The sequence below is a fragment of the Barbus barbus genome, assembly GCF_936440315.1.
Source record: "Barbus barbus genome assembly, chromosome: 18".
NCBI lineage: Eukaryota > Metazoa > Chordata > Actinopteri > Cypriniformes > Cyprinidae > Barbus > Barbus barbus.
Window position 1 is genome coordinate 7,181,894 of NC_136746.1, and position 16,302 is coordinate 7,198,195.

At 38.3% G+C, this 16,302-nt stretch overlaps 1 protein-coding gene across 1 annotated transcript in view; it reads left to right on the plus strand.

Moving 5' to 3' along the window:
• tjap1 (tight junction associated protein 1 (peripheral)) overlaps positions 1-14,320 on the plus strand; it is a 99,223-nt gene extending 84,903 nt beyond the window's left edge. The window contains exons 8-10 of the mRNA XM_079439601.1: positions 3,117-3,224; positions 4,583-4,666; positions 8,989-14,320. Of these exons, the coding sequence (XP_079295727.1) occupies positions 3,117-3,224; positions 4,583-4,666; positions 8,989-10,422 (1,626 nt within the window). The 3' untranslated portion in view covers positions 10,423-14,320. The remainder of the gene's footprint in view (positions 1-3,116; positions 3,225-4,582; positions 4,667-8,988) is intronic.
• Positions 14,321-16,302: the final 1,982 nt, after the last annotated feature.

The window sequence follows — 16,302 nt, forward strand, 5'->3', positions numbered from 1 at the left end:
GTGCAGTCCAAATGTTTAACACAGTGGTTAAAATGCACAGCACAACTTTGCAAACACTGTAAGAAAATAAAATATTCAAGAGTATGAGTGAATTACAAATGATATTTTACAGCATTTAAGGTCACTGCAAGATCACTATTTGTAGGGCCATTCTGTGTGAAAGTGAGTAATAAAATCTTTTCTGTAAGTCCATTAGTGAAGTGTTCGGTAACCGTGGCCACGCACTACACTACCCATAATCCTGAAGAGAGATCAACCAATCACACCAAACCATCCGGCTCTGGGTTGAATCATAACTTCTGTTCTATGAAATCTGTTTTAGTTTCTCCCAAATTCAGTGTTTTCTGTTCATTTTTCTGGACTCCAAATCAATGGCTTAAATTTCAATAATCAAAAGTTTCTGATCAATGGAATTCATAAAACTTAAATTAATTTAAAATTTAATGTTGTTATTATTATTATTTTAATAATAGGGCCCTGGAAATTTATTATTATTTTTAAAGAAATGTTTTGTTTTCTGTTTACATTTTGAAAATTTTATTCTCAATTTAATGCAAATGTATTATAAAAATGGTGGCAATCAAATGAAGGCATAAAACATTAACAATTTAATCTTTTAAAATGTAATCAAATGAAAATTTAACCATTCCCTTTATTTTTTGACAAACAAAGTGCTATTGTTTTTAAAATTTAAAAAATTGAAGAAAAATGTCAAAATGATATTTCCTTTTTAATATGATCAATATTTATGTTATTATTATTATTATTACATTGAGAAGTGCATACTGCTGTACAATTAAGTTTCTTCAAACTTTAATTTATACAAAAGAAATACAATATATTTTTTATTTTAACAGGTTGTTATGAAGACCTTTGAGTAAGTTTGGAAACAGTTAAAACAAAGCAATATATAAAGACAATGTTTATTACAAAATACTCAAAGAAAAATAGTTTGAGAGTGATTTTCAGATCTTTATGGGAGTGTACTGTGACTGTTGTGCTTGGCTGTGATTGGTTGGTTTCTCTTTAGGATTATGGGTGGTGTAGTACTTCATGGGGATTTTTAATATATTAGGACTTTCTTTAAACATTTACTGCTGATTTATTTATTTTTTAATGGAAAAAAATGAATGGGACTTTTACGTCTGGAGCCCTATTATTTACTTTGCTCATAAATGGGCTGTCAGCGGATTTTGCATCTATGCTTGTCAAAATAACATGTCTTGTAACACATGGCATGTAACATGTCTTTTGCAGGTAGACAGACACATAATATTATGCAAGCATATATTTCCTAAATAAATGATGTTGTATTAGTCAATTATGAAACCTTTTAAGCGCAGTTGGCATTTTGACCACTTGACTACAACTTTGGATGATGTGAATGCAACTGTTAAAGTGATAAAAACACTTTGGCTCCCTCCTTTCTATCCCCGTTTCTGTCCGATGTGCTGTGCATTATACTGACTGTTGCATTGCCGTTGTTACATGTGGACTCTGCATTGTGTTGAAAGGCTGTTCTCTCCTTAACTCTCTTTTATTGGTCCACATTGTCCACTTCAGTCAAACAGTGCCTATAAAGATAATTGCTTTGTTATGGACATGCCAGGCTCCAGATTAAGGGTCACAACTTCTGTCTACTTTTTCTCAGTGTCTCTCTTTGTATCTCTCTGTCTCCACTTAAACCAAGAGCCGGCAGGGCTGAAGTGTGTCTTAAGTAGCAAAGCTTTTGTTAAGTATGTCCTCTTTAAAGTTCTTTCAAGAGATTTTCTTCAGACATATTTAGTACAAAGACATTTCGGACTTTGCCATCACAGCAGGAGTTAAGTGTGAAGTGACAGGAAGTCAGACAGAAGACATTTTATGCGTATAGATGTAGCTGGAGTGGTGATTGTCTGTAGTCTCCGCTTCAGTCACACTGCCCACAATCACTGGTGTCTGATGCTTTTATTCTTTCCATGAATCACAAAGGAGAATTCTTGGAGAATCTTCAACAACAGCTCATACTGACCATGGCTGAGGACAAAAAAAAAAAGTAAAAGTAGCATAAAAATATTCTATATGATGTGTGCATTATGTTGAAGGAATATGATGTTACAGTATAAGAAAACTAACTGAAGTTCTTCATTATTCATATATATATATATTACACATACACATAGATACATACACATTCATATACATATGTGACACTGGACCACAAAAGCAGTCTTAAGTCGCTGGGGTATATTTGTAGCAATAGCCAAAAATACATTGTATGGGTCAAAATTATTGATTTTTCTTTTATGCCAAATATCATTAGGATATTAAGTAAAGATCATGTTCCATGAAGATATTTTGTAAATGTCTTACCATAAATATATCAAAACTTCATTTTTGATTGCTAAAAACTTAATTTGGACAACTTTAAAGGTGATTTTCTCAATATTTAGATTTTTTTGCACCCTCAGAGTCCAGATTTTCAAATAGTTGTACCTCGGCCAAATATTGTCCAATCCTAACAAACCATACATCAATGGAAAGCTTATTTATTCAGCTTTCAGATGTATAAATCTCAATTTTGATAAATTGACACTTACGATTGGTTTTGTGGTCCTGGGTCACATATTAGAATGATTTCTGAACGATCATGTGACACTGAAAACTGTGCATCAAAGAAAATTCAGCATCTTGTTTCTTTCTGGAGCTTGACAGATATGATCAGTATGAGCTGTCGTTGTGCATAAAATAAAATAGATTGAGTTTGATAAACCAACTTTACTTACCCTCTTGTGTTTTCAAAGACTGAGCTAATTGGACAGAAATGTTTGAGATACAGAGAATGAGACACGTCAAGATTTGAGATTGTCTATATGTTTCCTTGCCTCCTTTATTTGTTTTTCCCATGGACTGTGCCTCAGCCACATTTCCAGGCTCTTTGAATGACTTTTTATTTGCAGCTGGTGCAATGTCAGCAATGAAATTAGGATTGACGGAAAACATGTTTTTGTGTGTTGTTTTTTCCCCCTAAACCAAAAATGGCTACTGGTGTTCTTTGTATTAAGAGAGAGAGGTTGAACCTCATCTGAGACCTTTTATGTTAAAAGTTTACATGAATGTCCTTTTTCTCCTTACAGCTCCGTAAAGTGGAAAGAGACAAGAAAACCATGGATCAAGAGATAGTGGAGCTCACGAATAAACTCGTGGATGCCAAAAACACTATCGACAAGCTGGAGGAACTGAATGTACGTGTGATATCAGAGCTTTGTGTTTGAGGCACGTTTTGGACTTGAGTTGTCAGAGCTGCAGTGTTACTGGGATTGATAACTACTGGAGCTGAAAATTGAAAGTTGCATGAAGAGGATCTGTGCTGAGATTTCACAGAAGTCTACTGTCAGATTCCAGAAATGATGTCTGGCTTTTTGGAGCTTAACTGGGGAACACGGGAAAGTCTCCTAATTCGTTTCATTCTCATTTTAAGATTCAAACTTGAATCAACTGCACATAAACAACACCACTCAACACACACTTCCAGCAAGGCTAGCCTTTTTAGATGAAAAAACACTGCCTGTTTTTAAATAATCTGGTTGCATGAGGAAGCCCTTCATTTATAATGAGAGATTTGTTTCAAATTATATTATAAACACTTCCTTCTTCAAATTCGCTTCGGACACGGGACTGTAAATTAACCGACAGATTGGTATTCTGACAATGTTTTTAAGTAACTCCACAAGGAATAACAAAGCACCAGAATGCAGGTCGTTCTGAAATGTGCCTTTATTACACCACATGTATGAAACGGTGCCACAGGGAACTAATTACAGCACTGGAGAAACCGATAGCCGTCTGTTCACAGTGTTTAAACAGAGCGCTTCATCTCCTTAGACAGATAGAGCACACATCAATCATAGCTCCTTCCTCTGAGGTTGATGTTAGGAGAAGTTTTTCCCTTTATGGGCTTTTTAGTTATGAATCCTGATGACTGCTACCCTGGGTGCCAGTCAGTCAAAGGTTTGGACACAGAACTACTCATACTTTAAGATTGCTATTACTTTGTATTTTTCTACATATCAGAGCAGTGGTTCTCAATCAGGGGTCCAGAGCCCTCTAGGGGTCTCAGCAAACTTTGAAGGGCACCTCAAGATAACTTTTAATGATTTAAAATAAGTAAAACCTTTAAAGGAGAATAAGTTTCCTTTAAAGAACAGGGTTCTCACAGTCTTTGAAAACCTAAATATGTTCAAATGTATTTTCAAAGTGGAAGTTTGTCATTAATTCATGTAAGTAATGTAAGCTGATGTAAGTAGTAATTAATTAATTTACTTAAGACTTGGAAAAGTAATGTAAAATAATAGAATTCTAAAGCATCTTGGGAATTTGTTTTATTTTATTCTATTTATGCCAAGCTGTCTAAGATTGCATTAGATAGAAATTGTAATAATATACAGTATATTTTTTAAAACTTTATACAATTATTCACAACTGGAATAGTAGGAACTCCTAATATATATATGTATATGTTGATGACTCTCTTCTTTATTTGACGTTCTCATATCTGTTTCCCTGATGCTTGTTCTTATATCAATTTTCTCTCCTCATGCAGGAACGGTATCGGCAAGATTGCAATTTGGCTGTGCAGCTGTTGAAGTGCAATAAATCGCATTTCAGGAATCACAAGTTTGCTGATGTAAGTAGTAGTATCTGTTCTCATTTTTAAAGCACACCCCCTCCAGCATTTTTAGGAACCATTCACCAAAAATGTAAATTTTGATACATACATACATACGTAATGTATATTACATGTTTAATAAAAGCTCGCAATCCACTATTGTATGTAAAAGAACAGCTGGCACATTCTGCAGAAAATAAATCTGGTTTGGAATGACATGTGGACGAGTAAATGAGATCAGAATTTTCATTTTTGTCTGAACTATCCCTGCAGCACAGGACTTGTTAGAGTCTGAATGTGTTTTGCAATCCACAGTGACACTCGTGGACGGTGCCGAGAGAGAGAGAGTGCACGATTGCCCAGTGACTTTATTGTTATGGACATGGACCTCTGATTTTACGGACTGGGATCAGAGAGGAATAGTCAGAGAGAGAGAGATGAAGAGAAAGAGACCAAAAGAATAGAGAGAGGGCGAGGATTAAAAAAAATAGCCATGTCTGCGCAGGATGTGCTTTTATGGCAGTGTTTAGCATGGAGAGTGTCTTTTAGGGCAGTCGTGCTGCGAGACATGGCTGGTCTTTGGATACGGACGGTCTCGCTGGCAGAGAAAAGGCACAGTATTGACAAGGTGCCAAACTCCAGACACATCCGTCTGTTTGGCCTTTGTGTCTGTCCGTGGGGAAAATAGGACAGATTTCAGCCTGATGGACAGCTCTGTGTGTACAAGAACAGAGATATATGATAAGACAGCTTGACCCCCTGGGCATATGGGTATTGAACACATCAGAACATTATCACCTGTGGCCTGCGCTCTACATTAAACCCATCTATCACTCTGTCTGCACTTGTTGTTTTATTCTGCAAACCTCATTAAGTCCTGGCCAAAGCGAGGGCAACACTTTTTGCATATTTACTATTTGAACCGCTTGTCTTGTTTTAAATGCATTAATTCTAAGCACCTTTTTTTGTATTTAGTTATTTTTATGAGTTTTTTTGCAGGTAGAAATTGGTTTAAAATTGAAATGATCATTCTCACAGCCAACTCCAACAATATTTAAGTTGGGACACTTGTTGCCTGCTTTTCCTTTAATGATCCAATTCATGCATTTAAAATGTACATTTATGTATAACAATTTTAGTTTTGTAAAGACATTAATTTCTAGGCACAATTTGTATTTTGTACTAAACTAATTCAAATATTTTAGCAGGACCCCATGTTTTGAAGATCATGAGAAATTCAATTGTCCAGACTTTTAGTTTATGCAGAGAAAGATAGCGTTAAAAATACTTGCCATATTGGCTGAGTGAGAGAGTGTGGTTGCAGGATCTTCCTCCTTGGCAGCAATGAATTCACAAAGGATCTTTCTTCATCCTTTTTTAATTGATTGAATTGACAGCAGTGACTAATCTCTAGACTTGTGATCTCTCTAGGAGAGCTATAGTGATGGAGTGAGTTCACTGGAACCTTGGTATTTTTAGAAGATATTTGATTCACTGTCCAGATTATCCTCTTGCCCTGCTCTCGTGAACTCTGTAATTCATTACTCTATAAGCAGAGACCACAGACTGTTTCTTTGCTTATTTTAAGGCTCGACTTAAGCCAAAGCCATTACCTGTTTTCATCCTCTTACTTCTAACATAAAGCTACTGTTGTAAAGCATCCACTTGTGAAGCATCATTCTCCAAATTCACCAAATGAATGTCAAACTGATCTGCACTGGAAGTGCATATGCATCAAACAGGCCACTTGTGTGTTCGATCACAGCTTTAGAAGTGCTTTGAGAACTTGAGAGCCATTATGCTTCAGTCCAGTGCTGGGAATCTGAGAGTTATTATAGTGGCTCTCATGTAGAGCCAATTCTCTATATTTAGCTAAAGATGGAAACTGTGCACAGTAATTTGCATGCAGTCTTTGACGGTTAAGTGTAGGTCACTGCAAAAATGAGTAGTATTGTAACTCATCTTTGTAAGGGTAGCTTAGAAATATGACGACTAGCATGCCACTAGCTAAGAAAGATGCTGGTACCACTAAATGGTTACGCAAGTGCTATTGCAATTTTGTATGTGTTTGGTGCCACTTATGAGGATGAGACTTTTGACTTGCAGGATGAAGTCCAGTCCGTACTGAAGATTATTCTGGACAAGAGCCATGTATCTGATTGAAACCTTAAGTATACTTCAGTTTTTATGTGTATGCAAGGGTATGCGTACAGTGTGTGTGATGTAAATTTCATTATCAGAATTGTACATGTGCAACCCAATTTTTAACAGCGGTCACACATGCACACTTTAAATATGCTATATGCTTTATGAATATGGATGCTTTACAACAGTAGCTTTATGTTAGAAGTAAGAGGATGAAAACAGGTAATGGCTTTGGCTTAAGTCGAGCCTTAAAATAAGCAAAGAAACAGTCTGTGGTCTCTGCTTATAGAGTAATGAATTACAGAGTTCACGAGAGCAGGGCAAGAGGATAATCTGGACAGTGAATCAAATATCTTCTAAAAATACCAAGGTTCCAGTGAACTCACTCCATCACTATAGCTCTCCTAGAGAGATCACAAGTCTAGAGATTAGTCACTGCTGTCAATTCAATAAATTAAAAAAGGATGAAGAAAGATCCTTTGTGAATTAATTGCTGCCAAGGAGGAAGATCCTGCAACCACACTCTCTCACTCAGCCAATATGGCAAGTATTTTAAACGCCATCTTTCTCTGCATAAACTAAAAGTCTGGACAATTGAATTTCTCATGATCTTCAAAACATGGGGACCTGCTAAAATATTTGAATTAATTTAGACTAGACAAATACAAATTGTGCCTATAAATTAATGTCTTTACAAAACTAAAATTGTTATACATAAATGTAACAATATTAGGCCCATTAGGTGGCAACATTAGCCCAGGTCTTTGTTTCACAATCTAAAAAAGAAATGGAAGAGACAGAAGAACAACAAACTACCTTGTGCGAGTTGGTTAAGAGATATTCTCAACTCCAAATTTAAGACCTTTTTATCAGTCGTAACATCTGGAGAGAAATAGCTTAGACACTGGACAAAGATTTAACTTTATAGTGTGCATTTGTCAGGCGGTTGTGTACACATGGAGTCTACTTTGAATGCTTATGTGTTTGGCTGTATGTATACGCTAAGTGTTCGCATCAAAACTTAAGTATACTTTACCAACCACAATTCCATTTATTTTATGTATTGATCAGGGGCAAGTAAGAATGAAATTGGATATAACACTGAAAGAACAAAACAGGTGATCAAGGATGTATAGTATTGTTTACGTGCTAGTGCATTTATGCATCAGATAGTCATTGAATGGTCTGTAAAGATAGATGAGCTGTCCTCATTTTCTGTGGGAGAAAGAAGTCTTGTTTTGCGTACCGTAGCAATTGGAGTATTGTAGCACTTTGTGTAACATCTGACTTCCCACACTAGCATGTGATGCTGCAGTGGTCATGGGATACTAATGCCCTCTGGGACAATTAATTTAGGCAGTGTCATGTAGATTTCTGAGCTAGAAGGCCATGCGGGGGTCATGCTTGGAAGTGTGGTCTGGACAGATCAATTCTCCCGTGCCCCATGCTCAGAGGAAGTAAGGGCTTTGTGGGTAATTGCTGCCCCACTGGATCGTTACAACATAAAGCTGAGCGGGGCTGTGTGATCACTGATTTTCCCTTCCTTTTTTCCACAAATCAATGACTTGGCCTGGCTTCGTTAAATCGTGTCACACTACAGAATGAAATAAAGGACTCATCACCTGCCTTTTTTCTTTTAGTCTCTCTCTCTCTTTCTGTCTGTCTCACCCCTCTTCAGTAATAATCTAATTTGAGGTGAGCTGCTTACTCTTTATTTTTTCTAGGCCAGGCTGATATTGGATGGTGTTAAATGAAAAAACCCTACTTTCTGCTTTTCTTGATCATGACTGAGATAACATTCATTGGGGCAGTAGGGTAGATAGGCTTCATCAAACATTCTATTCATGTCCCAGTTGCATGTAAACATTAGTGTTTTTCCCAGTTTGTGTTCCATGTAAGAATTATGCATTCATATTTTAAGGCTGGTCCTTAAAAAGTCGTATCCCTAGAAATGAATTAACTCTGATTATCTATTCACAATATGGCCATTCGAATGCCTGCAGGTGGTTACAATAAAGTTCTCATTATCCAAGATTTTTTCTGGTTGATGGGATATAACCTGCCATTTTCGAGAATCTTTCTATCCATAATAGTTTTTTTAGACACACTGAAAACCAATTCCTAAAATGAGCTCTACTGCAGTAAACCCTTCTCACGTTTGTTTGTGTGTTTATTTTCTCTATAATGTTTTGCAGTTGCCATATGAGCTACAGGACATGGTGAACAAGCACATGAAGAGTAGCTTGCCTAACAAGACTCAGGGCTCTCAGGGAGCTCAAGCCCAGGATCCTGACACTCTAAGCCTGACTCCTGCAGACGTAGTGCCCACTTCAGTGATCGCTCGTGTTCTTGAGAAGCCAGAGCCCCTGGTGCTCAACTCAGCCCAGTCTAGCAGCAGTGCAGGTCGGCCAGTGGCTGAAGATGTGTTCGTACACGTGGACATGACAGGACCCCAAGACAACAGTGGAGGGCGTGAAAACGGGGGTCCTGTTCATGCCAGGACTCCTGCGGGAGCTGGTTCTGATCAGCAGCATGTAAATGGCATGTGTCGAAGCCAGGGCAGCCTGGATGGTCCAACAGGAGAAGATGGGGCAGCCCCTTCTTTTGAGAAGTTGAATCCTTACCCAGCACCTCCACCACCAAACCCGCTGTACCCTGGTCGCAAAGTGATCGAGTTCTCCTCAGATGACAAAGTCAAGATTCCCAAGAACAGTCCACTGCCCAATTGCACCTACGCTACTCGTCAGGCCATTTCTCTTAGTCTTGTGCAGAACGAAGAGGAGGCAGCCGAGCGCCAGCGCACCGTGCCCAATAGCCCTGCTGTGTCTGATGGTGGTTGGCGGTCTGGGACCTCCTCATCTTCTGGTGGAGGGCATGCTTCTCACCAGCGTACACCTCCGCAGATGGATGCTACGGACACCCTGTCCAGTCATTCAAGTCCCTTTAGCAGTCCCCCTCAGCCCCCGAGCGCCTTTGCAAGCTCTGGTAGCTCAGAGGAGGACCTACTGGCCAACTGGCAGCGCATGTTTGTAGAAAAAATGGCACTATCCTCAGAAGGCTCCCTTGTCAACCGCACGTCCTTCAGCAGTGAGACGGTGAAAGATCTCCAAAGTCACAATGGAAAATCGGGAGTAGGGGCTCTGAGAGGTGCTTACTCTGATGGTGAGGACGGTTCCTCTGCCCAGAGCTGGACAGCAAGTAGAGAGTCCAGTTTGGATACAGACACCAGCAGCATGGCAGACCTCCGGGCAAAAAAGACTCAATATGGTGGTGACTTTTCCCAGGAAGAGGGTGAACACCTACTGATGACCCTTGATACACTTGACAATGATGGTGCTAGTGGTGACACCATGGTCACCATTGAGAGCAGTCCGGCCTCTGCTAAGTGTCAAGAGTTTGCTGAAGATGCTGGCTCTGCAGCAAGTTCAGCTGAGGAGCGAGATATCCTGCCCCAGGACTTTCCTGTCGTCGGCTCAAGAGTCCTAGCTGCCCTTGAGGATTATGCAGACAAGCCCCCTCGGACTGGCTCCTCACGACCTCTGAAGAGCCCCAAGAGAATGGGGGTTCATCACTTGCACCGCAAAGACAGCCTTACCAGAGCTCAAGAGCATGGAAACTTGCTGGACTGAGACTTCCAGGCTTATTCTTCTCTTCTTTTATGACCTTGAGTGCTCTTCGTCTTACTAGCAATCACTAGGCATAGCAGCATACGACAAGCGGAAGGGATCAGATCAGCATTGCTGAAGTTATCCCTGATCATGCTGCTGTTGCTGAGGCATCATTGTAACTCTTCTGTCCTCTCTCTGAGGCTTGGAGCTCTTTTATCTGTGGAACCTATGGTATTGATGGCATCCGTGGTGAAGTACTTCAGTCAGTCCGGCTTTGAGTGGATGGTGCTTGAGGGATCGCACAAGAATGTCATAGTCTGAATTAAGGTGATTTTCACCAGTCCAAGACTTGATTCTGTTTGATGTGACATGATTGAGTGGGCAACAGCAGGACATAGCCATACAATTACACTTCAGTAAGAGAAAGAGTTCCTCAGCGGCGACATTAGGAATGATCCCTGTGGTATTGTACGGACATGGAACATCTCACATAATGGGTGTTTTGGCATTTGCTTTTGCCCTCGGGTGTGAGTTTTCTACCCAGATAATGATATCTATCCAGTATCCCAGTGCAAGTCCTTTGTTACGGGAGATTGGGATGGCACCAAATGGCCACAGCTTCACAGATACCACTGTGTCAGGCATTCTGCTGGCTGAAGCAGATTAAATGTAATCTATGGGACTCTCTTGTCAATTTTCAGTGCCTAACCCTTGCTCTGACAGAGGGAGCTCTCCATCACCCTTTAAAAGAACATCTTGTTCCTTTAGCTCGCTTTTAGTCATCATAAACTAAGAGGATCCTTCACCTCCAGTTTTCAGTTACCTCTCTTCATTGATCTACCACTGTATTTCAACACCCAACCTAAAGACAACTTTTGTACTTTAATCATTTGAATTTGATTTTGATGTATTCGGTATGTTTTAATGATCAAGTATACTTCCTGGTTTTCATTCTCATCTGTTTTGTTTGACTAATGGTATTTAAAACCGATTATGATTTTAAGTAAATGTATAGAGTTTTGTGTATTTATTTGTCTTTTGCTGGTCTAAAGTGTCCCATTACTTCCATCAAAGCAGTTAAGCACTTGCAGAAATGTGTATAAGTGCACAGGTTACTGAATCCTGTCATGAAACGAGAAGGTATACAATCCCTTCTAGTTGTTACACTGTAAAACAATAGAAATTCAATTACTTGGAATTTTAATTATTTAATCTATTTTTTTTTCCAAAGGTCAGTATTTAAGAGTAAAAAAAAACCTCTACAAGTAAGGCTGAAATGGTAAAATGTGTCATTGGTATTTCATGTCCTCCAATTCAGAGATGATGCTGCTGACGGCACAAATTTCCTTTCAGAGGGCATATTAATATTTCAAAACTATGCATACAGTACTGTGTAAAAACACCACAAAAACCTAGCAAAGCTTTCTCTCTGTTAGGATGACATTACTGACTTCTAAATAAAAATATGACGAGCTAAAAAGCTGAAATTTCAGCCAGAAACATGCCTTTGTTAGAGTGGCACTGACAAGAACACATTCTTTAGATTATTTTTGTTTGTTTGTTCTTTTTAAACCCTGATTTCAAGAAAAGCCATGTTTTGATCTTAGCGAATGTAATCATCTTCATGTAGCATCCGTTTCCATTGATTCTTCGTTATTCTTTAGCTGATGCTAATGCTGTATGTATTTTAAGGGGACTGTGCATCCCGCCATCATTTGGTGTGTTTGTCTGTGTATTTTTGTGTGTTAAATCTTGATTTCTCATAATTATGGATGATCAATCTGTCCAGCAGATACTTTCTACAAGTTTTGTTTTTTTGTGCTGAGTTTTCCCGTCTTAAATTTCAGTCGATTCATTTCAAGCCTTGTTCAAATAGCATTTTAACATTTATCGGCTTTTCTCAAACAATACGGTTCAGATGCATCCTCATTCTTTTATTTTGATAAATATATTTTAGAGACGATTAAAGTCTGTTGCCTTAAGTGCTTGCTTTGTGCTTTTTATTTACAATAAGTTTTAGTCTGTTGACCAGTCATTATCCAGATACTTCATGCAGTATTGTACTTTAAAAATCAGTGTATTTTTTTTAGAGACTGGACACAGCATACCCCTCCACCCTTACTGACTTGAGACATTTACCCTAAAGGTGATACACAACAGTATTCTTCATGCATAAGTGTATGTTGTGTACTTAGGATTTTACTTTTATTTATGAACATATCAGCGAGTCAGAAGGTACAGCAGTATGCATTACATTTTAACGGTATTCCTGGAAGGACATCAGACTTTTGTAAAACGCTTGCAGTATATATTCACACTGCCACAGCACTCCTTTCCCTGAATAATTCAGCTATATGTTCCTCAATGAAGGGCAGAATGTGCGATCGAAGGGCTCCCAAGTCCACACTTACTCTTCTTGTCTTACACTTTGGTCTTCGTATGTAGTTATCAGTCTTGCTCTGCAATATATGGGAGTACCATTAATAGCCCATGATTAATTGAAGTGTAACTACCCACCATGCTGAATAATTAATATTTTATCATGTTCTAAAATAGTTCTGTGATGCTTTAAAGAGACAGAGTACAGCCCGCCAGGGTCTCGCATGATGAAATACTCTCTTAAATATTTCAGTCTCGTTAGACGTTACACGGACCGCAGGTCATGCAAATAAATACAAAAAAGACACGACAATGGTCAGAATGTGCAATACACTGAGTGCATAAATAGGCCTTTCTCCTCTGCTCTTATGCAACTTTAATAACAAGTTTAATTGCACGCATAAGAGACGTGCACATCTTCTTTAATCCAAGGTGACCCTCTGGCATGCTGTACGCAAGTCATTCAAAATCTTTGCTGAGAAATCTAAGAAATGAAAAAAATGTCAAGGTTATGCTCCAGCCAACACTCCAATCCGCCTTCTGCCCAAAGCTGACGTCTCTGTGATGGAAAAACATATTCAATTCATGTTATCTTCTCTTTAAGCTTCAAGTTTTTCTTTGATCTATGAATGTTTTTATTCATCAGTAGGCCAACGTTCATGCAGCCATCAACAAAATGTAAAAAGTCAAGTCAAATTAAGTCTGAAATTAGCCTTTATTGACTACTGCCTTTGTATTAAAGTGAAAATCGCCCCCGTTTACTTTAATACACATTCCTGGTTTTACTGTCGTGGTAATCTTTCATCAAAATGTAATTAGCTCGCCGCCCGTTTACAATGACTCTCCTTTTTCTGTCGATGTTAATGTTAACCAAGAGTCATGGTGAAGCCCTAGTTTAAGCATTGATTCAACAAACTGTCATTTCTAGTATGAAACAACTATTCTCCACCCAATCAATTCCTGTTTAATAAAATCAAGTTCTGCCATAAATTTCGCAATTCTTTGAAAAATGGCTTTGTTAGTTGTATTTTGTTTTCTTTATTTTATTAAACCTCTGTTTTTGAAGTTTTAAGTTTTGTGAAACTCAAAGATATTACTGTCCTGATGCTTTAACATGTTGGGGGAAATTCATTGATTATAAGGGGATGCAAAAACCAGTTTCATGTTGATGTTGGCTCGCACGATCCCATCTCAGATGTGGGCATTTTTACAGTTTGTCTTCTTAATTTGTCCATAATAGATTTCTGGTGCATACCTTGTCCTATATATGTGCAACTGTAGCAACGTGGTGCTTTTTTCCTTGTCATACCATCGTTTTGATCCCCCCTCTCCATGCAGTGTAATTTTCACCACAGTTTAAAGAAATTTATTTTGATCTTTACTTGATCAAGTAAAGCTTCCATGGTTGTGTAGATGTTCCATGCACAGATCTTTCCCCTAAAAAAAAAAAAAAAAAACATTCTTATGACTGGACTAATTTTATTTTCTGAATTTGTAAACTGATGTATATTTTAAAAGAAATAAAACTATTTTAAAGACTTGTTTTGAACTGTACAGTTTTGCGGTGTCACCTCCAGGCACTACTATGATTCACAGATGTGTGGGTTTTATTTCTGTCATATGACGTCATTCTAGCTGTGGAGTGGTAGTGATGAGGCAGGAGTGCCCGCTGCTGGTCATGAGGGTCTGGTGCTCATCAGTGGGTGGATACAAGCACCTAGCAACAGTGTGCCAACAGTCCTTAGTTGTAAATTGTCAAAACAATTACAGGCACTAATTAGGGTCAGCAAAGCATATCAACAGAGCTGACCAGAACGATTTGCTGTTTTGTCTGACAGGTTCCAGGAGAATTGCATAAATTAACACCTCAAGACTGTTTAAAAAGCAGCATCGTTTAAAAAAAAAATACTGTGATTCATTTATAATTCAACCCAAGTTTTTGTGCCAGAACTGTTATTTTTCATTATTATCTTTTCATCCTCTTACATGCTGTTGCCCTCTTTGCTGGTTTTACCTGTTCTAATAGCCTAAATGCCTCTTTGTAAAATCTGCATTATTGCAATTATATCCTTGCATTTTTGTGTAATCACACAAGCAAGAGTGCTGTTGTGGTAAATATCAGCACAGTTTCAGATTGCACGATTGCGAATGTGATGATTGTATATACAGGCGTGTCGCTAGACCCTTTTACTGGAATATTAATGATAAATCTTTTAATCTAATTATGGAGGTTATCATTTCCAACTTATTTTGCAATGCAGACATTTTCTGTGAATGTGTGAGACTTCCACTTCATTAACCACTATAGGTAAGATCAGTGCAATAATTGGCAACACTATTTGCACTACTAACCAGTGCGTTTTTGACTACGATAATATCAACTTAAACTAATAGTTTGCAATATTAAGCAGCCTAATGGATTATTTTTGTACAGCTAAACTTAACGTGAATGACATTGGAATAAGGCGACCAGATTTCTGAATTGGAAACTGGGAACATTTCCTACTTCAGTGGTCTAAATCTAATTAAAATCGCATTTGTTATTATCTAAACTAAAGAACATTTGAAGTTTTTTTTTTTTTTAGTTATGGGTTACCTATACTGTTATTGCAATTAATTATTATGCTTAGTTTGATTATGATTTGGGGTCTGGTTTTAATACAATTCACCAAAGATCTCACTTTGAAATAGTTCATTGCATGGGCATAAAATATGCGGGGGGATGTGTATGAATAAATCTAGATTTAAATGCAAAGAGATAGGATAGTCTGTGCATGACCTGATGCTTATTTAATCAGGACTGAGGTGATGTGTATGTTTCAATCATACTCGAAGCAGGAGGGCGCCCTCAAGCAGAAAGTTCAAGATGGACTCATAGAAATAAAAACTTATGACGTACCAGGAACATGAAGACATTTGCCTTGCCCAAATTGCCACACTTGTGGTCTTGGCCACTTACTTGAGAGCCCATGCTGCCGTACCATGAGTGCAGCAGGTACAATGATATTACGCAGCGCCTGAAAGTAGTCTCCAACAAGGTAACTAGTTATCAAAGTTCCTTGATTATTACGCCGGAATGAGAGTATAGTTCCTATCCATATCGGCCCTGAAAATCACAACTTTTCAATGAATCTACAGAAGTGTCAAGTTTTAAATATGAAAATTATCGAAACTGGTCATTTTTGAGATTCAATGATCTATGCTAAGCTACGCTAAAAGTGCTACCGCCAGACCCGGCGATCAGCTGAATGCATTCGAAAACTGTAAAACTCAACTGTTTAACTCTAGGGGAGTTGTAAAATTAACCTATTTTTTTTTTAAAATTGGAGTGTCCCTTGTCCAATTTGGTGGCATTTTTGCCTCAAGTTCAGACCCGTGGCCAGGGATCGCTCCAATCGCACCCTGTTAAATAGTTAGTATGTTACTACCTTGAAAGCGATAACGATGTTTCTTTTGTTGATTGATGATAATGGCGCTTGCCCTCATCCATGTTCTTCAAGTGGCACGCGACTAATCAGAATC